General features: G+C 44.1%; 1 protein-coding gene across 2 annotated transcripts in view; it reads left to right on the plus strand.

Annotated features, from left to right (window-relative positions):
- Positions 1-3,887: 3,887 nt before the first annotated feature.
- LOC119399514 (helicase SKI2W) overlaps positions 3,888-25,926 on the plus strand; it is a 114,229-nt gene continuing 92,190 nt past the window's right edge. Inside the window, exons 1-5 of one of the 2 annotated variants that reach the window (XM_037666321.2) lie at positions 3,888-4,080; positions 9,203-9,320; positions 10,580-10,689; positions 22,888-23,005; positions 23,426-23,483. In XM_037666321.2, coding sequence (XP_037522249.1) covers positions 9,222-9,320; positions 10,580-10,689; positions 22,888-23,005; positions 23,426-23,483 — 385 coding nt within the window. In that variant the 5' untranslated portion in view covers positions 3,888-4,080; positions 9,203-9,221. Of the gene's footprint in view, positions 4,081-9,202; positions 9,321-10,579; positions 10,690-22,887; positions 23,006-23,425; positions 23,484-25,926 lie in introns of those variants that run through there. The other variant, XM_037666329.2, reaches the window with a different exon arrangement.

Consider the following 25,926-nt stretch of genomic DNA (forward strand, 5'->3'; position numbering starts at 1 on the left):
ATTTCGTTCCCGTGTACGATCTCACTGGCAAGGCGCTGGCGAGCACAATCCTGAACAGCCTTAGAGGTCATGGCTTTGACCTGAACCTACTTTGCGGGCAAGGATACGACGGCGCGGCATCAATGAGCGGCCACCTTAACGGTGTTCAAGCCTTCATTCGTCAAACAGCGCCCAAAGCGTTGTACGTGCATTGTAGCGCCCACTCGTTGAACCTTGCTCTGCTTCACGCATGCAAACTCCCCAGCATCCGCAACTGTTTGGGAACTGTATCCTCAACCTGTACGTTTGTGAGAGCTTCGCCACAGAGGACGAACCAACTGCGAGACAAAGTAGAAGATTTAACACAAGAAAAAAGAAAATCAGTTCTCTCCTTTTGCCAAACAAGGTGGGTAGAGAGTCACGATGCACTTCAGCGTTTCCTTGAACTGTACGTGCCTATTGTACAATTCCTCGAATATTTGGAAGAAGAGGCCGCGTCATCTGATACTTCATCAAAAGCTTCTCAACTGCTCAATGCCATTACGAAGCCCGAGTTTGTCGTTTCGCTTCAGATCTGTAGCGACCTCTTCTCTTTGACACTGCCACTTTGCAAGTTTCTTCAAAAAATTGACTGTGACTTGGCTCAAGCGTGCGATCACGTAAAGAATGTTATAGACGTTCTTTCCACAAAAAGGGCTAGTGCGGAAACGGAATTTAATAAGATTTTTCTGAAGTCGCTCTCTTTGCTGAAGATCACAAATGTTGAGATGGCCCTACCACGCATCACTGGAAGGCAGATGCAAAGAAGCAACGTACCTCCTGCTACTCCCGAAGAGTACTACCGGAGGAATGTGTATTTGCCTTTGCTGGCTGACTTCGAAAATCAATTAAGAGACCGGTTCGATGCCCATAAGAAGGTCGTGGTTGGCCTTAACATGCTGCTGCCGAAATTCTGCGCATCGGCTAGCCTTTCTGATATTGATGATGCAGTGCAGTTTTACCTTGGCGACATTCCTTCCGCTAATGTCATCGAAGCAGAGTTCACACTGTGGGTGAACAAATGCTGCCAGATCGAAGAAAAGAATCGCCCAGCTTGTGCTTTACAGGCCTTAGAGATGTGCAACCGCGACTTTTTTCCGAACATCCACAGCCTACTTTCTATCCTGGCGACTTTACCCGTGTCGACGTCGACCCCGGAACGGACTTTTTCCACACTGAGAAGGCTGAAGAGCTACCTTCGAAATCATATGAACAACGACAGATTGACCGGACTAGCACTGCTCAGCATCCATCGAGAACTTCAAGTGACCCCAGAACAAGTCCTCACAGAATTTTGCAAGTTGCCGAGAAGGAAAAACTTCCTCGTTTAAACTTCCCTCTATGTTTCAAGAGTCGATTAAAAGCTAAACCCAGCTAGCCCAAGCTTCAACCCTTCTATTCTTTCGCAATTACGAGGAAACTATCCAGCAAGCAGAATGTGCGAACGGTAACAAGAAGATCGGAATGTCGGGCGACTTGTTTGTTTGCTTGCATACATACTGTCACGGACTGCCATTTTTGCGACCCGGCGTAACGGCAAATTAACGGGCGCCGCACTCCCCCGCTGACCGGTGGAACCGTTCGCTCATGAAAAGACTGGTCTTTAGTGCAGGGAAGTACTGAATGGGGTGTTCTTCTTCAAACGTTAGTCGCCGATGTTTGATCCTTTGTACCTACGGCGGCGTCGGCAGGGTCGTCAAAGGCCGCGATGCACCCCGAACCAGCTGTAGACTGCAAGACGCACCGGCTGAAACCAAGGAAACTGACCATTCCCACGGGCTTGTGGACAAGCCGTATGAGAGAACCCCAACAGGTTGTCACTCTCGCTCAGTTGAGGACCCTCTCCTAATTAAAAAGGGACGCGGTCAATATATTTTTAGGGTGGAGTTTCTAACAATGGAACGTGCATGATTGGACCCATGTAGAGGTCTCTTTCCCCCCAGGACGAGAATGAGGGGACACGGAGGTCGATTTAAGCGCAGGATTTCGCCTTGCTAAGCAGTCTAGTTGCTGACCAACATGGTGTAGAAGGAGATCAAGAAGTATTCCTTAAGTGGTTGTGGCTCCGTATCGGCTGGCCACCTAAACTTAGCCATTCGTCTAGTTGTGACGCGAAATTAACGTCTGTAACGTAGGCATCGGTACTTGAATCTCGAGTAAGTTCAACCTGCCCGAGATCGGCTTCAAGCACTAGCCTACCGGAAACACCAGCGCTGCAACACCGCCGACATCGCAGTTGTGCCAGAACTCTCTCTGACTTCTTGCATCCGATCGTCGTGGACTCGAAGCTGCCGGTCATCACAGGTATCCCTTCACCTGCTTATACCTTCGGACTTTCTCATCTGTAGTTTTATTGTTGGTTAGTTTTGTGTAGTTTGTAATACTTCTCTCTTGTAAGCTGATTTATTGATTTTATATGTATTTTGTTAGTTGGTATTAAGTGTTGTACTAGATTCCTCGTGCTGCAATATCACTAGAGTTTTGTTTTTCCCCACACACGTCTCTGATCTCTTCACTGTCTCTGCTTACGTACGGAACGACCTAACCTGCTGCCATTCCCGTCGCCGACTTCGCGCTGGCGACGCTAGAGTGGCAGCTTGTAACACATACATACCGTTTTTGTACCGTGGTTACATTGTGTTACTTCATCAGGAGCCGTTGGTCGCGGTGTCCCCGGCTTTGGTGGTGCTATTGTCCAAACTTATTTCTTGCTTTAACCAGAATTTGAGGTTGACATACCAATTTCTTTATTTGGGTACAAATAATTGAAAAGTACCATCGAATTATTACAAGTAAGCGATGTACTTGATTTATTCACCAAAATAAGCCAGTATAAATCTTAAAAAATGGCAGCCGTTCTACACTCAAACCCCCCCCGAAAAAAATTCCTGGGTACGGCCCTGGGTGGTTCAACCCGTTCAACCATACTCTATGTGTGTTTGTGCATGCATTTGTATGTGTGTGTGCATATATACGCAAGCAAAACTGAAAATTTTCGGGGGGTTTGAACCCCCCCCCCCCCCTGGCTACGCTCTCTCCTATCCTATCCTATCAGTGCTCAGCTGGGAATGTTGGTTGCATGCGTTTTTCCTTACCGCGCACGTAGTGTAATAGTCGCATCAGTCACGTTTTGGAGACAAATTGGAGCATGACATGTAGTGGAGATTTTAGAGGTCGTACAAAAAAAGCAAAAAGTTGATAACGCAGTTGAAATTTCACACTGTAAAACTCCACCTAAAAACAAAAGCTTTCTGTGCTTATTGGTGAACCTTTAAAATTGATATAGGCCATCCGCCTTTCTCATGGTGCCACGGCGCATGCGCCCTTCCCCAGGCGGCAAAGTCTCGAAGCGCTGTGGTAGGTGGCAGGAACGTTGATCCACGGATACCACGGATTCCACGTTGGCACTCTATTCACAATCGAAGCCGTTATTCCTCCGTGCCTATATATATTCTAATGTGAGAGCATTTGGTGCGACCATAACGTTAGTACGCTGTACAATTAGAGTTTTTCAATAACTCGTTGTTCTTGATCAGTGCCTTGATCCGTGGTCAAGTCTCGCAGTCAAGCAAAAAAAGCAAAAGTTGATAACGCAGTTGAAATTTCACACTGTGTAAAACTCCACATGAACTCCTGCTTACAATTACAAGGAAAAAAACCAACAAGCCCAGAACAAGCCCAGCTCTCCGCATTCGCAGTCAAAAGTTGGCAAAAAAAAAAAAAAGAAAAAGGAGCAGGGAGGCGCTGCTTACACCCCTTACTCTAGCCTTGCATAATCAAACACAATATATATACACACAAAAGCAACGAAAGTCGATCTTATTACTCTTATGCTCTTATCCATTCGTCCATTCCTCCATGCTCTTATCCGGTCATGTATCCGGCCGGTCCATGTGATTATTCCCGATGTGTGACAACCATGAGTAGCGGGCAAATTGATACTGCAGGTGTAGCTCTTGGCTGGCTCAGTGTGTGAGCGTCTCGCTGGCTGCCTATCTTGTCAGACGGCGTTGTTACCGGCTGTCGTGTAGCATGTGCGCCTGACATCAGTGATCGGCTGTGGTATGGTGCTCGCATGCATTTTTCCTAATCTCACACTTAGCGTAGTAGTCGCATATGCTCCTTTTTGGATGTTTATTCAGCCGTCTATATCGTATTTTGCTCGCTATGAAGCGTTACGGCTAATGCGCGGCAACACGTACGTTTTCAAATCAATGATGGTGTGCTTTGGTAAACGTTAAACGGCGGTATCTTGTGTGGTTTAGTCATTTGTTCAGCGAGGTGTGGCTGGCGGCACGAACGAGGACCGCCGGCGACAGTATGAAACTGACCATGTAGCTGTGCATAATGGTAGCTTCTGCTACGTATGAATAATTTTTTAATGACATCTGTTTTTCACCGCTCTGTTGCTTTACATCATTACTGTCCAAGTCGTGGATAACGCGTGTCGCAGCCACGTGCAGTCCTCCAGGGAAAAACAGCTGATTCAGGTGGTCATGGTAGCGGTCTTAGTGTATATGCCGTAGACTTAAGTTTATTATACGACACACTTTCGTGGCCTAGTCGAACACTTCACCTTTCAGTTAGGTGCACTGGAAACAAGTGCGGCATTGACAGCAACAACCCTGAGACTGAAACTAACGTTGTAATTGCGGTCATGTCGCTGTTGATTTTATTACACTGTCTTCCAAAATAATCTTAATTTCCAGGTACGATAATGTGCTCCAACGAACTTTCTGCTCTCTCCGTGTCCGCCATACCAGAATGGCAGTTTTTGGTGCTGCCTGTAAGCAAAGTAGGCACTGCAGTGTAGGACGTAGGAACTAAACTTCAAACTCCTGTGAGTTCACCATGCAAAACCATCCGGCCCAATCTGCGACGTTACTAAACCTGTAGGTTTAGTAACGCCATGCCATGCCATGTTTACCGCTTCACTTGCATGAATAAAACTACATGTATCGGCTTTCAAGTGAATGATTTGGTGTGCATAGATGTCCATAAACCTTTGTTCTATGTTCATTTATAGTCTTAATTTACTGTGGCCTCTGTAAATGAGCTTCAGAGGCTTCTTTTGTTGTGTGTAAAAAAGGCAGGTGATTGTAGGTAACGAAAATTGTCTGCCCCTGCTTTGTCTTAATTCTTTTTTACATTCATTTTGCTAGTTTGTCTGCGTATGACCCCTAATTAGACCAGAAATATATGACAACATCGAAGCTGATGCACTGTCTCGAAACCCGATTATTCAACTCCTGTCTGCTTAACAACTCCAGAGCATCACCACGACAAACCGCCCGGCAAGCATACCATTGAGAACGGAATGACCATAGTGGCGCGCAGAGGGACACGAAAAGTCTACGTCCCCTTTGCCCTCCGATCTTCTCTTCTCCAGAAAGTTCATGACGTTTTCGTTCATGTTGGTGTAAAGAAGGCATTGTGGCTTCTCTTTCCACAATACTATTGGACTGACATCGTCATCGACATTTCCCAATAGATTCGACACTGCTATACTTGCCAGCGCTGCAAGAAGCCGAAGACCAAACGCTTTGGTTCCTTGGAGTCTTTACCACCAGCGGAACAACCATTTGATCATCTGGCCATGGACACTATCGGAGGTTTTGCCAACTACAGTTTTTCCAAAAGATTTATCCACTCAGCCGTTGATCATGCCACCGGTTATGTATGGGCTTTTGCACACAAGAATGAGGCCTGTGACACCTACATCTCTTGCCTGAAGAGTATCTTCGCTGCTGGAAAGCCTCGGAAGTTCCTTTCTGACTGCGGCACAGGATTCACCGTGTTTTGTTTTGTTACTTCGTTATGCAGGAGTATTTTCTAACTAGACCTTATCTGCAAGTAAATTAACAAAAATTTCTGGCTTGTGCTCATGAAAGAAAATATATTATCTGCACTGTGAATAACAGCCCATGAAACACATAACCTCTAGAAAACGTCTTTAAAATGTTTAAAAGCTCTATAAAACGTTTTATAAAGGTTTCGTGGGAGATACAGTCGACAAACAGCATGCCGTGCCATTTTAGCTTTTATAGATTATTCTATGTTTTATTCATGGGTGCTGCCATCTTTGGCAGCACCGATGAACTATGTCTTAGTTTTATATGTTGCGACATCAAGTTAAGAAGGTCAGGCAACACTGAATGCATTTGTACAGCTGTTTTCATTTGTTGAGTCAACTTTGGTGCTGTTCATTTAGGTGCTACAGAAACGAAATGGCAACATTAATGGCCCAAAATGTTGGCACTTAAACAAATCCATAAGATAGTCTACAAAGTAGATTGGGTGGAACCGTCAGCCTATCAAAAGCTATAGAATGTGGCCTAAACATTACCTCATTCTTTAACCTCCCCCCCCTCCCAAAATGCATTTATTTTCTGTGTTTGTGTTAATGCTTCATTTTAAGGCCTTTTATTTGCAAAGTAAACTTTGGTACATAATGTTTCAGCCTAATTTTTTAAAGTCTCTTTTACTGTTGTGCTGCCATGCATTCCGTAGTTTTCAGCCAACTTGTCCAACAACATATTTTACTGTTAGGGCCAGATCTATTACTTCATTCATGCTCCTTCTTTCTAGATTTCTTGTTTTCCTGTTGTGCTATCATGCATTCTTTAGATGGGAAGAATTGATCCAACAGTTCTTGAAAAACTTTTATGTAAAAAAATAACAAAGTATCTCTTTAATTATGATTTAGAAGAATAATTGACAATTTTTATTAAAGAATGTTGAAACTAAAAAAAAAAACATCTAGCATAAATTATGTTCAAGAAAACAGACTGATGACCTAGTTGGCACTGCATATCCTGTTGTTTAGCACAAAGAAATGACACCAGATGGCAGAAGGCATGTGCTGTGTCCTCGTGTTTTCTGTTGTCCTGTATTGTTTCTTTGCACTCAACTTCAAGATGGAACATGCTCCTTGCTCCAGGTACACAACTTCTCTGATTAAGACAACACAAAAAAATTAAGATGTATGTTGATGGCATGAATATCGGTCATGGTGATGTCCATGGCATGCAGAAAAGCCATCCATTGCTCAAAGGGGTTTAGACCAAGTTTTGAAGCTATAAAAAGCTTGCGGTAGGCTTCCTCTGTATGCAAGGACACACAGTATGAAGTGACACAGCATATGCTTAAAATATATTTTAAATCTCTTTCAAAGAATGCATAAACGCTCGTTCTTGCGATTGAGACCCATCGATATTGGGACTGACACTGGCATCACTGTGTTGGAAGCGTAATGAAAGAAGTTTTAGTGACGTCATGCTGCATTAAGAGTGATGTGCAGTGAGTAGTGACCCCACAGCACTGCTGCACTGGGCAAGCCTAGAGAGCATTGGCTGCCAGCCTGCACTCGCTTTTCTCAGTGTGTTGTTGAACTAGCCAAGCCTGCTGGCATTTTGCAAAGTGCTTCGCATCATCACGCTGTGAAGACAACATTCAGCGTGCTCAGTGGTTGAAGGCATCTGGACAGTTGCTCGTGCATGTGTGTGGGAGCAAATGATGCAGCACTGTGTGCATCATAGCTTTGTGCACCCATGTGACCAAGCTTCCCAGACAGTGACGTCACTGTCCATCTCTGTGCCCAGAAACCGAAACCGAAAATTGTTGACATAAATAATGGGATATTAAATTATTTACCTAGAATATATGAATCTTTGAGCACGTATCATGCTTCCTGAAGCAATGAGAAACGTTTGAAACAAATAACATGCAAGCCACAAATCTGATGTCGCAGCCCCTTTAACGAATATAAAGAACAGTCGTGTACCTATTGTGCAGAGTGCCTTTGTTTTGAGTTGCAGCGAGCACTTGATTTCTTTTTTTCTCCATTCTTCATGCTCTGAAGCAAGGGTTGTCAGGCTGTGGAACATCCATAAAGCCCCTCACATTCGATTATTATACTCAGTCAGCCTCTCTCTGTAATTAAGCTGGCATAAGTATCAGAGCTTAAACTGATACTGGTACTTTTGCCTCCTTTGTGCATTACTAAACAAGTGTTGTGAATTATTTAGGGCACTCTTACACTTGGCACATTTTCACTTGGGCTTAGAGGGTTTTGACCTGATGACGTAATGAAAGAAAAAAAGCACTTAAGTAATGTTTCACATTTTTGGTTACCATTTACTTCTGGAATATTCTTCCAAAAGGTTAAGGTTGTAGTCCTTTGCGAATTGTGGGATAAAACAAATAGTAATAATTGGTTAGATGTTAACATTAGCGTAGAGGTAGTAAACTTTGAATTCCAGTGTGGTTATTGATAAGCAAAAAACAAATTCCTCAGCAAAAAAAGTTGCCATGAATTAGTTTTTGAGAAAAACAGAGAATGTCAACCTTATGCCAACCTAGGCTTTAAAGGGCCCCGAATCCACCCAGAGGTCAAAATTTAGTTGTGTTGTTGCAGTTGTGCACGAGTCCACAACGAACATATAGCCATGAGAATTTTTCAAAACGGTGCCGTAATAGCGGAGTTACATGCATTTGATGATACAAAGGAGGCTCCGTTGATGGGCGAGTTGGTACATGTCTTAAAGTATACTGAGTATGTGCAGCGCAATGGTACGAAGACAAGAGAAGACACACAAATGAGAAGACACACAAGCACCAGTCTATGTTGTTTGTGTGTCTTCTCTTGTCTTCGTACCATTGTGCTGCACATACTCAGTATATATCAAGACAACGGAGGCCCCCGCTCGTTTCGCTCTTTCCTTCGCTATGTTCCGTTTGTCGGCTCGTCTCTCCCCTGGCCGAGTGCTCCTCCTCACCGTGCGAGGAGGAAGAGCGGCGAGTACGCATACTTGCGTGCAGACAAAGAGGTTCTTTTTGTGGATGAGATGAGCAGACGACAACGTTGACGTCACGGCAAACGCTGAGGGGCTGAGGATTGCCAAAAGGGCCCGGAGAGGAGAAGGGACTGTTTCTTGGAATTTATGGGGCGCCCGTGGCTCACAGCGCTGCCATGTTTGGCATTGTCGATTGTGACAACATTCTGACTCGATGCGCATGTTTACTTGCAATGTTAAAAAATTATCAGAGGTGGTTTAGGGGTCCTTTAAGCTTTAAGAGATGTAGCTTTGGCTTTCTGGCTGAATCAATGAGCAAGGTAGATCGCCACTGTTTACATTTCTGGCATTGTGATTAAAATGCTCATTTACTATTGCTTCTGTTTCAGGGGAAAAGTTTGCAACGCCATGGAAAGTCTTCCGCAACATTTGCGTTTCAAGGAGCTGTGGGGTGGAAAGGATGTTGATATCGAACCAGGACAGTGTTCTAATCTCTTTGATTCACCAGTAAGTCGCTAAATACTTTCTTACACCACCTTTATGGCAAAAATAACAGTCTTTCTTAGAAGTTTTCAGACTACTAAACCACTGGCAAATTGTGCAAGATTTTTCAACAAAATCTGTTGCAAGAATCTTTTGGGACAGGTGATACTATAAAAAAAATAACCAAGTCAAGCTGCCCATAATCATATAGTTGTTTTGCTGCATAAAGCACCACAATTTATGAAATGTTCAAGTAGCATTCTGGTCCAGTAGCTAGGTGAAATGAGATGTGATAATTGTAAGGGAAATTGCTCCATTATCGGTCATAGCCAGGCTCCTTTAAAATGACTGCAATCTTAAAGGGACCCTGCAACACTTTTTCAAGTAGCCATGGAATGGCTTCACTAAAGGAACTTATTGCCTCACGAATTGAATGCCGCAAAAATTTTTAGAATCTGTCCAGTACGAGCGGAGTTACAAAGATTTGTCACACGCTGTAATTGCTTTCTCTCTTCTCTCGCCCCGACGAAAGCGCTGGAAGCTAAGCAGGGGGGGATGGCACGGGGGAAGAAGGTATGTCACGCGTACCTCCTGACCTTGAGCACATTTCTTTTTTTCCCTTAGAACGCATGGTGTACTTTCAGTGCGATCGCATGTGTGGGCGAGTGACGGCCTTTTGCGGTGGCCGCCATAACTACCGAGCGCGCCACGTTCAAATCACCCAATGGCGTGGAACCTGCCTGTGACGCCATAGGCATCATTTTTTGTCGAGAGAAGAGGAAGTGCTTTTTAGCTGACTGCGAATTTATTGTAAATCCCAGGCTGCTGCATGCTGCGCTATAATGTTTGGCTTGCGTGTTTTCGGGAGCCTCGACTACCGATCGGCAGCGTTTTCTAACCATGCTGAAAAAGTGTTGCAGGGCCCCTTTAAAGCATCCCATTTAGTTGTACATTGGCTGAGGTGTGGCAGTACTGCAGCACTCCAGGGTGTGGTACACTTTGCCTGAAAAGCGTGTGTTCATATTTTTTTCAACTGTTTGTTATCATAATAAAATTAAGCTTCCATAAAAAAGAAAGAATTGGAATAGAATGTAAAGTTGGGCTAGTTGGAATGCATGCATGATTGATGCAGCGCTAAAGACGGAGACGTAAAGGAACACAGAGTGCACAGGACGGGCGCTGTCTCGCCGTCTTTAGCGCTGCATCAATCATGCATGAAAGAATTGGAATTGCTGAAGATCTACAATACTGTGTTTAAGGAAACTGTTGCTTGGTAATTGCAGTTTCCATTTGGCATTCCACCAGTGATACCTGATGCTGAGGATCATGCTAACGAAATCTTGGAAGATATATGGGATGGCTCTAACACACATTACCCACATGGTTCAGAAAGGTGAGCACTTTAAACGCTTCATAAAGTAGACCACACGAGATATGCACACTTCTCTAAAAAACTCCGGAAAAAAAAAAATTCTGTGTTTACTGCTGCTTCATTCTGGCTAAAATTGTGCTGAATGCCCATATTGTCACTATATTCAGTGTAACACTCAGTGTAGTTGCCCACTTTCTCATTAAGAAATGTCAGCAGCTATGGAAAGCAACTGCTCACATGGAGTTGCTGCCTCGGTAAAGAAGTTGACTTGAAGATGCTGTTTCTTCTACTTTCTCTCATACTCTGGACATGACATCACTTGCGTTGTTACTAAACAAATAAACAAAATAAATCAAATGCTACATTTAGTCTGTTTTGCCATAAGCAGGCCAAACAGCACCTTCAAATTAGCGGCTTTGGCTATATGGCGACCTGCCCTGTGTGCTTGCTTAAATGAAGCCATCTTCTCTGCCATAGAATGACTTAGCACCTTCAGAAACCTCACAGCCATTTCATTGGAAGGCCGTGCTAGGCCTCCCACAAGCCCTGCCATCTATAAATCGAGTCGTTGACATGAGTGTCCCAGTGCGTATAAAGGGACGCTAGTTGGCATTGAACCGCTGAGCAGCGGCAGAGTTTCCCAGCTCCTTGCCTGTTTAAGCAGGCATCATATTGAATGCACTGCGTCACTGTAATGTCACAAATGAATGGAGTCTAAGCCTGAAAGGCCGTGGCTGCAGCAGTGATGATGATATGTATTTGTATACTAAGGAGGTATGGTAGGGTAGATCGACCAAAAAAGCGATTTTGTTTCATTACTAAAATATAATGCACAGTCTGAGGAGCAAAACCGCTAATTGGCGGGCGCTTAGGAGCGCTTGAAGCCATTTAGAAATGGCGCTGCCAAAAACCGCGTCTGCTAACGGATGCAAGGGCTTGTTTACATCTTGTTTTCCATCATCGTTTTTGGATGTATGTAATAATACAGTAAAAGCTCGTTAATTCGGATTTCTAGGGACCGGAAAAAATGTCCGAATTAACCGAATGTCCGAATTATCGAATGGTCGAAATAAACACAATAAATGCAAGTTTTATCAACATGCCTTTACTTTACAAAGTAATCGCGGATGCGTGTCTGTTTTCGAGCAGAAATTCACACGGACACAATTTTTCTGAGCCCTTCAAGGTGCTCAGCAGCTCGCATGCTGTCTGCAGTGCCAAAACAAAATTCTTCAAGGACTTAGAGGGCCTCCGCGACTTCCTTCACAGTGCGAGGGGGCCCGTGTGGCTCATGGTGTGGCTGCTCCTCTTCAGGCTTTTCGTTCTCGGATTCGTTGCCATGCATCACTTCCTTGGTGATTTGCTTATCAGTCAGACAGCCGGCAGTGGCAACGCCATCATCAATGCCGATATAATCCTTTAGTGTCACTGCATGAGGCATAACACTTCCGAAATCCTGCCCATCGTCGGCACCGTCGTCCGGCGACACTTCGGCATCGCTGGAGTCGGGTACAACAAAGCCACTGTGCCTGAAACAGTTGGCAATGGCGTGCGCAGGCGTGTTCTGCCACACATACGCAAGAATGCTAACTGCGCTCGGGAGAATCGTGTCGTATTGTTTGCCCACGTCATGGCACAGGAGCAACTTCTGGTTGGCAGAGCCCATTTTTCAGGGCATGCGAAATTTCTACTTTGGCGGTGAAGTGGTTCACCTCGTACTTGGGCCGCTTCGCCGGCGTTTCCATTGGCGGATAGTGCGTTCACACAAAAAGTCAGCAGAAAAGCACCAGCAACAATCAAGCTAAAGGAGCCGTACTGAATCGTTCCTCGATAAAACGACGTTCAACGATGCAGCACACCAACGGGAACAAAGCAATAAAATGGCACCGCCAACAACATGGCGATGCTGCGTTTGAGCTTCACTTCTGTTCCGAATTGTTCTTTTTTCGTTTTCGAGCCTCGCCAGCGACCCGAAAGTCACCGAATTATCTGATTTGCGGTCAAATCTGTCCGAAATAACGAGCGCCCAGTCTCATAGAGTGATGCATATATTTACAGGGACCAGATGACGTGTCCGAATTAACCGATTTTCTGAATTAACGAGAGTCGAATTAACGAGCTTTTACTGTATACGTATATGGCTAGATCGGTTAAATATATTCATTTCCTACCATCTTTGTAAGTTTTGATTGCAAATTTTTCTAGCAGTAATGCTTTTGTTGCGTTGTCATTGGTTTATGTTGGGAGCAGTTTTCGCACGTGTTTTAAACATAAAGGTGCGTTTTTCTTACGATCAGGTTTTTAAAAATTTTCGAAACTTGATGTGCCTTTTCTGGAAAACTATCTGACTGATTGTGCTGAAATTTTCTCAGATTATACTTAAAGGAGCACTGGACACCAAAATTTTGCATCTTGTTTTTACTGTTGCGATAAGTAGTTAACGACCCACTTGTCACGGCTGGAAAGCTCGTTTCCTCGAGCGCACAACCGTTAATTATTTGGAGACGGTTTTATAGCGCCCAGTCGCAGTTTTGGTTACGGAGAGCGCCGAGGGAGGCGGGACCCAGAGTGGTGGCTATGTAAACATAGCTGGCTACGTGAGCAGACAAAACCACGTGCACATGAGCACCGCATCGACAACTCTTTTCAACAAAGGCTTCCTGGGTGCTGCTACAATGCCCTCTGAGACGTTGTAAATATGCGTGACCCCCCCAAGATGCACTGCTGAGGCGAGGACACCAGCCTTTGTGCTCCCGTGCAAGTCTCCCCTTCTTTCCGTTGAAAAGGTCTGCTAGGAGAGAGCGCCCGCAACAATTGGGGCAGCCAATGCAAACTCGTGACGCAGGTGGCGGATGGTTGTTTACAAGAACACCAAAGGCGCGTTTCACGTGGTGGAGTGGCGCAATGCGCACTTTAAACGTGATTTTAAATATGTTCTAGGCTATATTATCTGTTGATGTTTCGTAGATGATGCGTGTGTGTCCACACAAATCCATCCCACAGATTATCTCGGCTTCGAAATTTTGTGTCAGTTAAATCCCTTCTAAACAGTCTGAGCATCAAATGTTGAAAAACTGTGCGAGTTGTAATTAAGAAAAAAAATTATTAATTGGAAAGTCTCTCTTACGGCACGTGACATGTGAGGACAATATTTTTTTTTTCTTGTGAGATAAATGTAGGAGCCCATTCTTAGAGCTAGGGGTTAATGCTACTACCATGTGGAATTAGCGTGCCAGCTTTAACACTCATCGTGTTTTTCATTTTTGAGAAAAGCTATATTTTACACCCCAGTATAAAATTTGGTACTTAAAGGGGCCCTGCAACACTTTTTCAGCATGGTCAGAAAACACTGCCGATCGGTAGTCGAGGCTCCCGAAAACATGCGAGCCAAAGGTTATAGCACAGCACGCGGCCTGGGATTTACAATAAATTCTCAAAGTTAGCTAAAAAGTGCTTCCTCTTCTCTCGACAGAATTGATGCTTACGGCGTCACTGCCATTGGCCACGCCATTGGGTGATTTGAACGTGGCGCGCTCGGTAGTTATGGCGGGCACCGCAAAAGGCCGTCACTTGCCCGCGCGTGCTGTCGCACTAAAAGTATGCCGCGCGTTCGAAGAAAAAAAAAACAGAAAAAAGCGCTCAAGGTCACGAAGTGCGCGTGACGTACTTTCTTACCCCCGCGCCAACCCTCCCAGCTCAGATTCCAGCACTTTCGTGGGTACGAGAGAAGACAGAAAGAAATTACAGCATGTGACAAATCTTTGTAACTCCGCTCGTACTGGACGGATTTTCAAAATTTTTGCGGTGGTCAATTCGTGAGGAAATAAGCTCCTTTAATGAAGCCATTCCATGGCTACTTGGAAAAGTGTTGCAGGGCCCCTTTAAATACAAAGTAGTAACAAAAGCTGCAGAGTCAAAATCGCATGAAGTGAAGGCCATATGCTTTCTTATTGAGTATGCGAAATTTCACAACAAAATATGGAAACGTTCCCGAGATATAAAGCTGAGACCAAGATGACCCGTTTACCCTACCACACCCCCTTAAATGAGGTGGCAGTCAGGGTGGCCGCGTAGCCTGTCTTTTTTTATTTATGTACAATGAGGTGGTGTTTCACCTCTTGAATTCCAGCATCGTCTGTCATTTTACCTTTACTTTTATTTCTTTATTTCCTCAAAAAGCATCTATTTTTGTTTATCTGCTGTTATCTGTGCCTATAACTACTCTGGCTCTACCAAGCTCTTGCTTGCTTTTTTTCCACCAATATTATAAACATCTTTTGCTCATGTTAATGGCTAACCAGTTAGTAGTTTCCTCCACTTTGAAACTCAGAGCCTTTGAAAGATGCACACTTTCCATAGGTCTTGCTGGATCAATAACCTGACATGTGTTATGGTGTGATGAGTAGTCTCTGGGCCAGGGCTGGGCAAAGATACTTGGAAATTGTATCGCGATACGATACAAGATACTTAGGCAAGAAGTATTTGAGATACAGATACAAGATACTCTCGCAATAATTGTGTCCGATACGATACTCAGCAATTGTATCTTAAGATATTTCGATACATTCGCAAATTTGTAATTGGAGATACATATAATGTAGCAGCAAACGCCTATGCATGAAAATGCCGGCTTGAAAATTTCTGAACTGTGATCAACTTTGTTTCATTTGAGTGAAATGTCCGTTAGTACGTATTTCAAGTTTTCCCCTTCATTCTCAAAGTATATTAGTTTCATTCCGAAACGAGTTATTGGGGTTTGTTTTAGCTTCTTCACAGGACAGCTCTGTATACACTTCGCTGACAGCGGTTCTTCTTTGTCATTTTCGCAATTCATGGGAGTCACTGCCCAGCTTGCCGACCAGCTAGCGGGTTGCCATCTAATCACATGGACTTTAATAAGATGCCTTCGCACAACGGCGCAAATACCGGTATGGACTCTTACCTTCTCCATAAAAGACCGTTTGCGCAATACCGGATCACCCGACAGGTGTACACCAGGAATAAGGCTGGTAGTGACATTTTTTTTTTATTTTTTTGTGACGCATTGTGTATACCAGGGGTCTCAAACACGCGGCCCGCGAACCTTTCATTAGCAGCCCAACCTGCGCATATGACCGTCTTCGTCCCGTTTGTTTCTATTTTCTTAAACAGTACATGCATGAGCTACACAGACATGACTTGTCTCAAGCATTCTTTTCGTGAGGACATGGGGTCACCATGTGTTGAAGCATAACCGTGGAACAAAACTCTATATTTCAGAATTCGCGTCCACATTCGCGTCAGTCATTCTGTAGATCGGTATCTATGTTTCTCGAATCCTGACTCCAAATCCCATTCAGAAATGACCTATATATGAGATATGGGAAAGCCTTATTTTCAAATGGCAACGTTAGCTGCTGTCATCTTGTTCAAGCCTCCCCCCCCCCCCCCCCCCCCCTTTCAATATTCTTCACTTCACTGCCTGGCCCTTGCAGGACTACATTTAGCTACCGCGGCCCGCTGGCTATAAGGTGAGTTTGATACCCCCTGTGTACCGTAAAAACCCGCATATAGCTCGGACCCGCATATAGTCCGGGGTGTAATTCAGGGATAGCAAACGTGAGAAAAAAAGTTTTCACCCGAATATAGTCCGAGCAAAATGGAAAAAATGCATTTATTGACATTTCATTAATCGTCGTCGTCGGACGCACTCTCTTCCGAAGCTCCCTTGTCGGAAATGTTCTCCCACAGCACATCATCCTCAGTGCCATCAAGCGCGTTCGAGATGGAGCACTTTTTGAAGGCGCGGCAAACGAGCGCCTCTGGAATGCAGGCCCAAGCCTCGACTATCCACGAGCAGAGCATCGCTGGCGAGGCCCGTTTCAGCCGTCCGGCAGGGGTCACTTCTGGTTCTCCGGACCTCATCCACTCCACGTACAGGCGCTTGACATGGTCCTTAAATGGCTTATTAAGGCACACATCAAGCGGCTGCAGCTGTGATGTCATCCCTCCCGGGATGACGACGAGCTCGGTGCGGGAGTCGCGCAGCAGTCACTTTACGGAGTCGGCCAGGTGACACCGAAACGCGTCGAGCACAAGCATCGAAGGCAGCCCCAGCAGTGCTCCGGGCCGTCGACACCACACGGACTTTATCCAGTCAAGGACTAACGATTCGTCCATCCACCCCTTGTCCTGGCAGCGGACGACGACATTTTTCGGGAACTTCTCCCCCTTCGGCAGCGTCTTTCGTTTGAACACCACGTAGGGTGGCAGCTTGCGACCGTCAGCCGTGCAGGATAACATTACAGTCACCCGCGTCTTTTCGTTTCCAGTCGACCGCACGATAACTTGCCTGGAGCCTTTTTGATGCGCCGTCAGCGCCGAGGGCATATCCAGGTAGACCGGCGTCTGATCCGCGTTGCCGATCTGGCCCAGCTGAAAGGGGACTGCCTTTCGCAACGCAATTATGTACCTTTGAAAAGCCACAAGGTGCTCTTCGTAGCTCTCTGGTAGCTTCTGGGAGATCGACGTACGCCGACGTAGGGAGAACCCAGCGCGGTGCATGAAGCGAGACACCCAATGCTTGCTCGCTTTGAAATCCTCCGGCTGAATGCCTTTGTCTCGAGCGATCTCCCTTGCCTTCGCTTGTAGCAGCTCGATGTTGACAGCGAGATGTGCAGCTCGCTGCTCCCGCACAAAGTCTGTGAGTTCTCGTTCCACGTCAGGAAATGCTCCATTTTTTGGTCCGCGGAAACTTTTTCGCTGGCCGCTGCATGCAAAGAGGGCTTCCTTCTGCTTCCGCCAACCGCGAATACTCCGCTCGTTGACTCCGAACTGCCGCTCCGCGGCACAGTTGCCGATGGTTTCGGCAGCAGCGATAACTTTTCTTTTAAAAGCAGCAGAGTACTGCCTGCGCGGTCCTGACATGGTGTAAAATCACAGGAGCAAAATCGAGGCCGTCGTTTTCGGCACCAAGTTGAAGCAAAGGCCACTGACCGACTGACCAACCACTGTTGCACGCGGGGGTCCGTAAGACTAACGCCGCTAACACTACCTAGCGCAGAAGCGCGCAGACACCTGATGATGATGATAGCACCGCGCTATGCCGAAACCGAAACTGAATTTGGGCCGAAAATTCTTGGGACCCGCATATAGTACGGGGCCGAAATTTCGCACCCTAAAATCTAGAAAAAAAACCCGGGCTATACGCGGGTTTTTACGGTATACGTAGAGGACGTAAACCTGCAGTGACTTTTCATATTCTACTTATCTGCTGGCGTAAAGGATTCTTTGTTGATGTGCTCACTAAGGTGCAATTTTTTAGCGATTTTTCTTCAACGAGAGAACATGTCCAACTCAGAAACGTCTCAGACGTATGGTATAGTTGCACAAAGCGTCGCGGGACACTGCCGCTATTCGCGCTCTTGCCACGTATAGCTCCGATTACGTGGCGATTAGTAATCGTAAGAAATTTTGGAAGGCCTATAACAGGAAAACAAATATAAGTAAAATAGAGAGGCGGTTGCGTATCAAACGTTCACATTGAATGAGTATAGAATCGCGATACAGACAGCGCAATTATTAGCTATGGCAATCAAGCATGAAGTATCGTCAACTCACTTGCTAAGGTGACACAATAGAAAATTCAGTGCCTATGGGAAATTGCCTGAAACGGCTTGTTGGGACGCTGATGAGAAAAACGGAGCATTCGTTCTAACAACGTTTATCGAATCTCCTTCCTAACATCTTTATGATGGCTCCTTATAATTTCTATTATTGTAACGCAAACTCAATTTCGATGTTTTACTAAGCGGTAAGCAGAATGTTTTGTACTGTTCTCAAGGCACGCCCACATAAATATATATTGGTTTTCAAGATCGCCTTGGCAACATGTAAATGTGTAAACAGTAGTAGAAATAATGCAGACAGTTAAAAGAATAAAGCAGAGGTCTTATATGGGTAGCCCGTTGCAAAATACATACTACAGTGACCATACAGGGAAAACACAGTACAGAGACCTATGTAATCTATACAATGCAAAAGGACAGCTAAGAAAACAGTTATGCTAAGAATCAAATTAGGATTTCATAAATTATTTGAATAAAGATAGTAGCAAGAAAAAAGTAGGGTATGTCAAGATATATTCTGTTAGGTAAATGCTTGCTCTATTAGATTTAGCCTCAATACCTATGGTGATAAAGTTGTTAGAATGTTATTTGCATATAAGTTAATTCGTGTAAGTCAAAGAGACATCAACGAGATCCTTAAAATGGCTGATATGTAAAAGCCACGAGACGCAAAGCAGCCTCATTCTTGCGAGCACCAGATTTCGTTACGAAGCAAACGCAAGAGAATCTTCAACAACGACACCATAGCAAAATCAGAACTTGCGTGATAGACGCCGCATGCATTGGAGTACGCGTCGCAGGACAGTGGCTAAGAGCAAGTGTCATGGCATTGGCGCAACTAAAAAGAAAATAGAAATCGAGAAAACAAAAGGTACGTGGGCTGGGCGTAGGCGTCTGCGTGCTTGATTCTGTCGACGCTGCGTGAGCGCTGGCACGTGACTCGGCTCATCTGCGCTCACTGGTGGACTCTGGCGGAAAGATTAAAATTACGTCACAGCCCTTAGTTTTATTCAGATGGCTTAGTGGCGCCAGCTTGAGGAGCGGACTTTGGCCAGCGATTATTGTTGCACATGGTTGTGTTGCGATAGCAGTATCTTGTATCTTAAGATACACGATACATTATCGAATGTATCAGAAATACAGATACAGATACTCGTCTTGCGAGACGTATCGCGATACAGATACAAGATACCCAAAGAGTATCTAATATAGTATCTAATATACATGTATCTTCGATACTGCCCAGCACTGCTCTGGGCTTTTGTTGTAGCTGACACATGCCTCATCTTGTGAATATGTTCTCTAGTATATTTTTGTCCTCAGACAGCCAGTTCATGCTTCTGCATCTGCTAGGATTAACTTAATAAATTGTTGGGGTTTAACTTCCCAAAAAGACTATATGATTATGAGGGACGCCATAGTGGATGGCCGCGGAAATTTTGACCCCCTGGGGTTCTTTAACGTGAACCTAAATCTAAGTACACAGGCCTCAATCATTTTCACCTCCATAGAAAATGTGGCCGCGCTGCCGGTATTCGATCCTGGACCTTCAGGTCAGTAGTTGAGCACCATAACCACTAGACCACCATGGCAGGTTGCATCTGCTAGGAGGCTCCACCATTGCGCTGAACCCAGCCCCAGTGTTATGGCTTATTTGTCTGGCTCAGGAGAGCTTTTGCATTCCGCCCTCGCTACGTCAAGGCAAAGTGAACTTCGTGCCACCGTTGAGCACAGTGCCACTGGTTATAACATCAAGTTTTCAATGTCTACATGAAATTCAACTCTTTTCCCCCGAGGGTAGACGTTCAGCCTTTGCTTATGAAGTGTAGTAACAAATGCTAAGTGCTAAAAAAAGCACGAGAACAAAGAATGACACAGCATTTGCATGAGCGCCTATTTTATAGTGCTTAACATTTGTTACATTAGCGAGGAGAAAATACTAGGAAAGGGAAACTTCTGTATGTAGCAGGTTATGTGCATGATGCGAAGGAGAAAATCATGAATGCAGGAATCGAAATTGCTGGCGATTGTATTTCACAAGTTCACATAAAAGCGCCCTTGGAGAACATCCAGTATATGGCAAGTTGGACCTTTTCTGTCATTTTTAAAGGGGCCCCCAACCTAAATTTTACCCGCTGAGTTTTGCATTGCCGTGCATTCCTTACATTATCCTGAGATGAGTGCAAAGAGAGCTTGGGAAATTGATGTGAAATGAAAGTTATTCAACTTACAAATTCAGTATAAAGAATAATAACAGGGCATGGTTAGGTAGGTCTTTTCTGCAATGTACTCACACACATATCTTTTCGTGTGGTGTGCTGTCCGACTCTGATACTTGCGGCTTTAGGACAACATAATGGCTGGGAGAGCATAAGGTGCTCAAGTTTGCCATAATACTGTTTTAATCACTAAAAGTATGACCTCACTGGAGCTGCTATGTGATACAAATGCTAGCATATTCACGGAGAATTGGGAGTTGTTATTATGCCACCCTGTTGCTTGTTGAGGTACCAATCTGTTTGCTCTAAGGGCAGTACAACTGCGAAGTCTGTTTTTTTTTTTAAGCAAGAGCTCACCACGGCAATGCAAAACTGCCGGTTATAACATGTCTAGCACTCCACTCCTGCTGATGACGCGCTGATGGTTAGGGATATGTAATGCGGCAGAATGATGGCTAAAGCAAGAATATGCTCATGCAAAAAAGAAAAGAGAAGAAAGAAACCGACCGAAAGAGGCGATCGAAAATGGCTATGAACAGGCATTGCACAAGGCTGGTTTGTGCTTGAAGTGGGGGCATACTAACATTCCTGCTGAGGGCAGCAACGTGGTTGCTTACATTGCAGATGGTAGTGGCGCCATTTCATGGGTGAGACACAAAATGCCTCGGCGCGCGGACTTCAGCCAGCCCACTACCCTATTCTAGAACACCTCATCATTAGGCACGATGCCAACTGTTTAGGCGCACCCTGATGTCATGCCCTCAACCGGTCATAATAGCCGTTCCACGTCCGCCAGGGAAGGAAAGGGCTCATGATAGAAAGAAATAAACAAAGAAGAGTGGTAGGTCAGACATGCCCCCGTTTTCCTGATAGGGGATGTGCTCCTGAATTTTTTGTTTTTGCCCTTTCTTATAAACAACCAGAAATGGTTGAGTTAAGGCTGCTTTGCATTTTTTGGGGGCTTTTACGAGATCCGTGCAGCTGCCAAAATGAAATGTAATGATGCTTATCACTTTTAATGAAGCAAATATTGTATGTAGGTGGCCACGACATAAGTGTGTTCTACTTGTATTTTCTGAAGAGGGGCTGCTCTGTTCGGTTGTGCAGAGGCACCAATAGGTTAAGCAACATTTTTCTTCATGGTAATGACTCTTGTAAAAATGGAGAAGAGCTGCAGCTAAAATTGTTAATGGGTGCAAAAGAGAAGCCATGAATACTTTCAGGTTAGTGAAATATTCTTACAAAAGTGTATTTACGTTTCTTTAGTGAGAAATATTGACCGTCAGCAGAAAAGGACACACTTTCTTGGATTTTTCACAGTATGTGAGGCACCAATAGCGTCAGTGGGCCTTAATGAATTTAAGCCTGTCGTTGTAGACTTTGACCATTTTGTATGACAAAAAGTCCCATACATAGGCAGGCTGACTTGTCGTACACGTCTGTATTAATGCAATCTTTTTACGCGCAATAACATGTCATAATATGATAAGTTCCTGGACATAGAGGAATTGAAAGTAATGTGCGTGCTGAAAAACTTGCCTCATCCATAACGAAAGCTAGGAACTCCTCTAAAGTTGTCTCTGCCACAGATCTGAGACCACTCCTACACGAACAGCTGGGGAAATATTGGTTACCTTTGTGGAATGCCAGAACATCTAACAAGCTCCACCTAATTGTACCACACATAGGAAATTGGCCACCCTTGACAAAAGTATAAGCTCAGCTCACTTATGAGAACAGCTCACACATATGACACACATCCTTGTCTGTTAACCAGTGATGACCCTTGTATATGTGCTGTTTTTCATGTTTTGCTGCAATGTTTAAAAAAAAGCAAAAAAAAAAGAAAGAAAAAAAGCATTTTCTTCAGCATATGCTACAACTTAGCATTGTTTCTTGACCCAGAACTGTTATTGAGTCAGGTCAAATAATTTTTATTTCCCAGGAAAAAAGAATCCAGAATCCTGATCCAGAACCTTGGATCTGTAGTAAGGTTTTTAAATGATATTTTTACATTGCATGTTATTAGCTGAGGATACCTAGAATAGCCTGCTTTTTAATGTCATTCCTCTGTACAACTTTTAAGCTCGCAGCACATGTCACTGCAGCATATTATTGCCATATTTTAATAGACAATAGTACATAGTCTTCACAATACGTTTAGCACTTGCATACAGCACAGCGAATGATATTAGGCCTCTTTCGAGCCACAGTACACCTATTCATTGCAATATATTTGTCATGAGCAACTCATTCGAACATATCGACATTGTGCTCTTTGTTCACACTTGGTCCTTGTGCCATAAAACATTGCTAGGCCATGATCATAATCTCTTTTTTATATTTTTTTCCTATAGTCTTCCTACCTAACATCACTTGTTTTTTTTTTCCAGGTGCTTTTTGTCTCCTCCAAACATAAACTCCTTACTTTCATGCGATGTTTCAATGGCTCCATCAGAGCTCAAGGTCCTAAGAAACCTTACTTCAGGAACACTTGAAGGATATGAAGAGGTAAACACAGTGTCTTGAGTTAGATTCTTTAGTCTTTACAAACATTCTTTGGCCCCATGCTTTAGGAAAAGTTATGTTTTTTACCTGACATTGCATGAAATATTAAATGACTGGTGTGACACTGCCTTGACATTCTTCTTTAAATTCAAAGCATTGTAGAAACACACATGCAAAACAGTTATATATTTATAGTAAATAAGTAAGATATAGTCGGTCATTTTTTTTCCATTTATGCAAGTGTTTTAATCTGCCCATTTATTCTCATGGATGAAATCTGTGGCTATGGACTTATATTGCCTTTAGGATTTCATGTGTAGTTGAACTGCATGACGTAAACTTTTCATTTGTAATCGTGTCATATGCGTGTTGCTTTTGGGGCAGAATAGATGTATTCATGTTTTTGTTATGTTGTTTTTCTAGGTGTTTACAGAAGAAGAAGCACTAGAAGATAATGATCAAGTGATAGACCTTACCAAAGGTACCTTGCTATACCTAAAAAAGGGCAGGAGTCAGGGAAAGATGGAAGCTTGCGATGAAAAATTCGTGAACAGGGTTTGTGTGCTGGAGCCAATGTTTTGACAAGCGGACTTGTCTTCAAGGCTGCAGCTCGGGCTCCGTCGACTCCAGCGCACAAATCCTGTTTACGAATTTTTCATCGCTTGCTATACCTTGTGTCTTAGTTGGTGTTGACAAATATTTTTGTAATGATTATCACACTGCCTTTGTTGGGATTTGTTTTTTTATTTCAATGTAGTACAAAGCATTGTGGCAACGATCTGGCCACACTATAGAGGCGAAAGTGAAGTGGGTGAGGATGTCGCTAGTGTAGCCTAAAACCAGTTTCTGCCTGCTGTCACCAGGAGAGCAAAGAGGAATGGTAAAGGGCCTTGGAGGGAAGCAAAGACAAAAATGCACCTAGAAATTACAATACTCAAAATATGAAATTTGAGTGCAGCTGTTAGGGTGTACGAATTCACAATATATTGAGGCTAGGAATTTGAGAGAGACATGTGCACATATATAGTTGCAGAGCACTGTTTATTCCCCATACATATTCTTCAAGACACACTCCTCTCCCAGTTCTTGATGGTCATGTAGGAAGGCTTGTGGTTGGAGAAGTGGATGAATGTCTGTTTGACTTGCTGCACAAATGCCTGATAACTCAAATACGAAGTCTTTGCAAGTGTTTCGTGAGGTGTTCACAACAATGAGAGGATTTGTGAGGGAGAGGAACGGGATGTTGTCACACATAATGGCAGGAAGTTCCTGTTTGTCTTTAAATCAACATTGAGCCCCCCTTAACTAACATTGCTCTGGAGAGGGCAATCTTTGCAAAAAGGTGATGCAGTTAAATTTCGATATAACAAAATCGGTAAACAGTTCAGTTCACTTTGTTATATCGAAACTTTGTTAAATTGAAATATACAACCTTTGTACGCAAAGTATAGTCACCAAAGGCTTCTTTTTTTTTGCATGGGAAGTGCCAGAAGAATGTTTTAATAATGTGGCAGTAGAAAAAACTAATTCCAATTACGTGAAAAAAATAAATTTTTTCGAACCTGAGATCCAGCGAACTGTGATATGACGCTGTGCCGGCAAAATCTTCTTCATAGTGGCCAAACGTCTCACTTGAACCCGAAAAAGCATGCAGGTCTAATGCACTGTGGTAATATGGGATAAGTGAAGCTATTGTGCCTGCTTAGCCATAGCAGCATGTCATCCAAACCTCAAGTGTTGCCCTGAGTAGTGTGACGCTGATGCTATCATGTTCACCAAAGTGAACCACTTCCTTTCCATTCGTTTTGATGAACATGCAACATCAAAAACTGTCACAAGCCTCAAAATGAAAATAGCTGCAGTCTGAAATTGCATAAGAGGAAGATGACAACCTGAATTACGGCACCGCTCTTTAGGGTGGCGTCATTTTCTATTCAGCAACATTGCGCGTGCATATGTTCGAAGAATGGAGATGCACTCGGTACGGCTTCAGTTTGGGTCGCCGCAATGCAGTCATTTCACAAACGGTCTTTTAAGTCGGCTTTATCACCGGAGATCTGCATAATTTTACAGCGCTTGCAGTGATGCGCCTGGAAAATGTAAGCAACTAAAAAAAAAAGTCGGCCGACTGCTTATAACTTGTTGCAGCAGTGCCCTTAGTGAAAATAACTTTCATTTCTGGTAAAGGTGCCTGTTCTGATTATTTTCTTTGGGAATTTATCGTATATTCTTCATGGCATCAAAAATAGCTTCTTTCCAAGTTCGGGACCATGGAGAGAGTGCTCTGCAATATCCCGAAACTAGCGGCAACTTCCTTTTTCTCGCCGATTCAGATCGGACTTGTGAATACCAGCCTTGTTGGAGACATCCCACGTTTCCCGAACGATCGCTTAGAAGATTAAAGCTCCACGCATTTAGTGCTGTTGCCTCTATGGCTAATTATGCTTGTTACTTAATACGCAACGGTAACAAAAACACCATCTCTGGTGCTGTTGCACATCACGAACGGCACAGAATACAGAACTGCGCTGTGTAGAGACTAGAAAATAGCGCGCGCCAGGGTTCCTGCATGCCACGAATTAGCTGCACAGCCGCATGCTTTCCCTCTCCTTTGCCCTGAAAGCTAGGACAACATTAAGTTGCACCCTCTCCGCTGAAGCTGCTGTCAGAAAGCGCGCTGCTCCACTTCGACAGCTGCTCTCCATCATATGGTGCACGATTTGATCAATGTTCGCAAAAACCGTGTGCAACTCAACCATATGACCATTGGCCCCAGCAGAAGCTGGGTGATTCCACGTAAGATCGAACAAACGATGGCTGGTCGACCTCTTAAATTTTTTTTCATAATTTTATATATTATTGCCTGATGAGTGGAAACAAGAGATCCGCAATTTGTTTTGCTGTCAAAAATTTTTTCGAAGCAC

Source organism: Rhipicephalus sanguineus, chromosome 1, assembly GCF_013339695.2.
Source record: "Rhipicephalus sanguineus isolate Rsan-2018 chromosome 1, BIME_Rsan_1.4, whole genome shotgun sequence".
Classification (NCBI taxonomy): domain Eukaryota; kingdom Metazoa; phylum Arthropoda; class Arachnida; order Ixodida; family Ixodidae; genus Rhipicephalus; species Rhipicephalus sanguineus.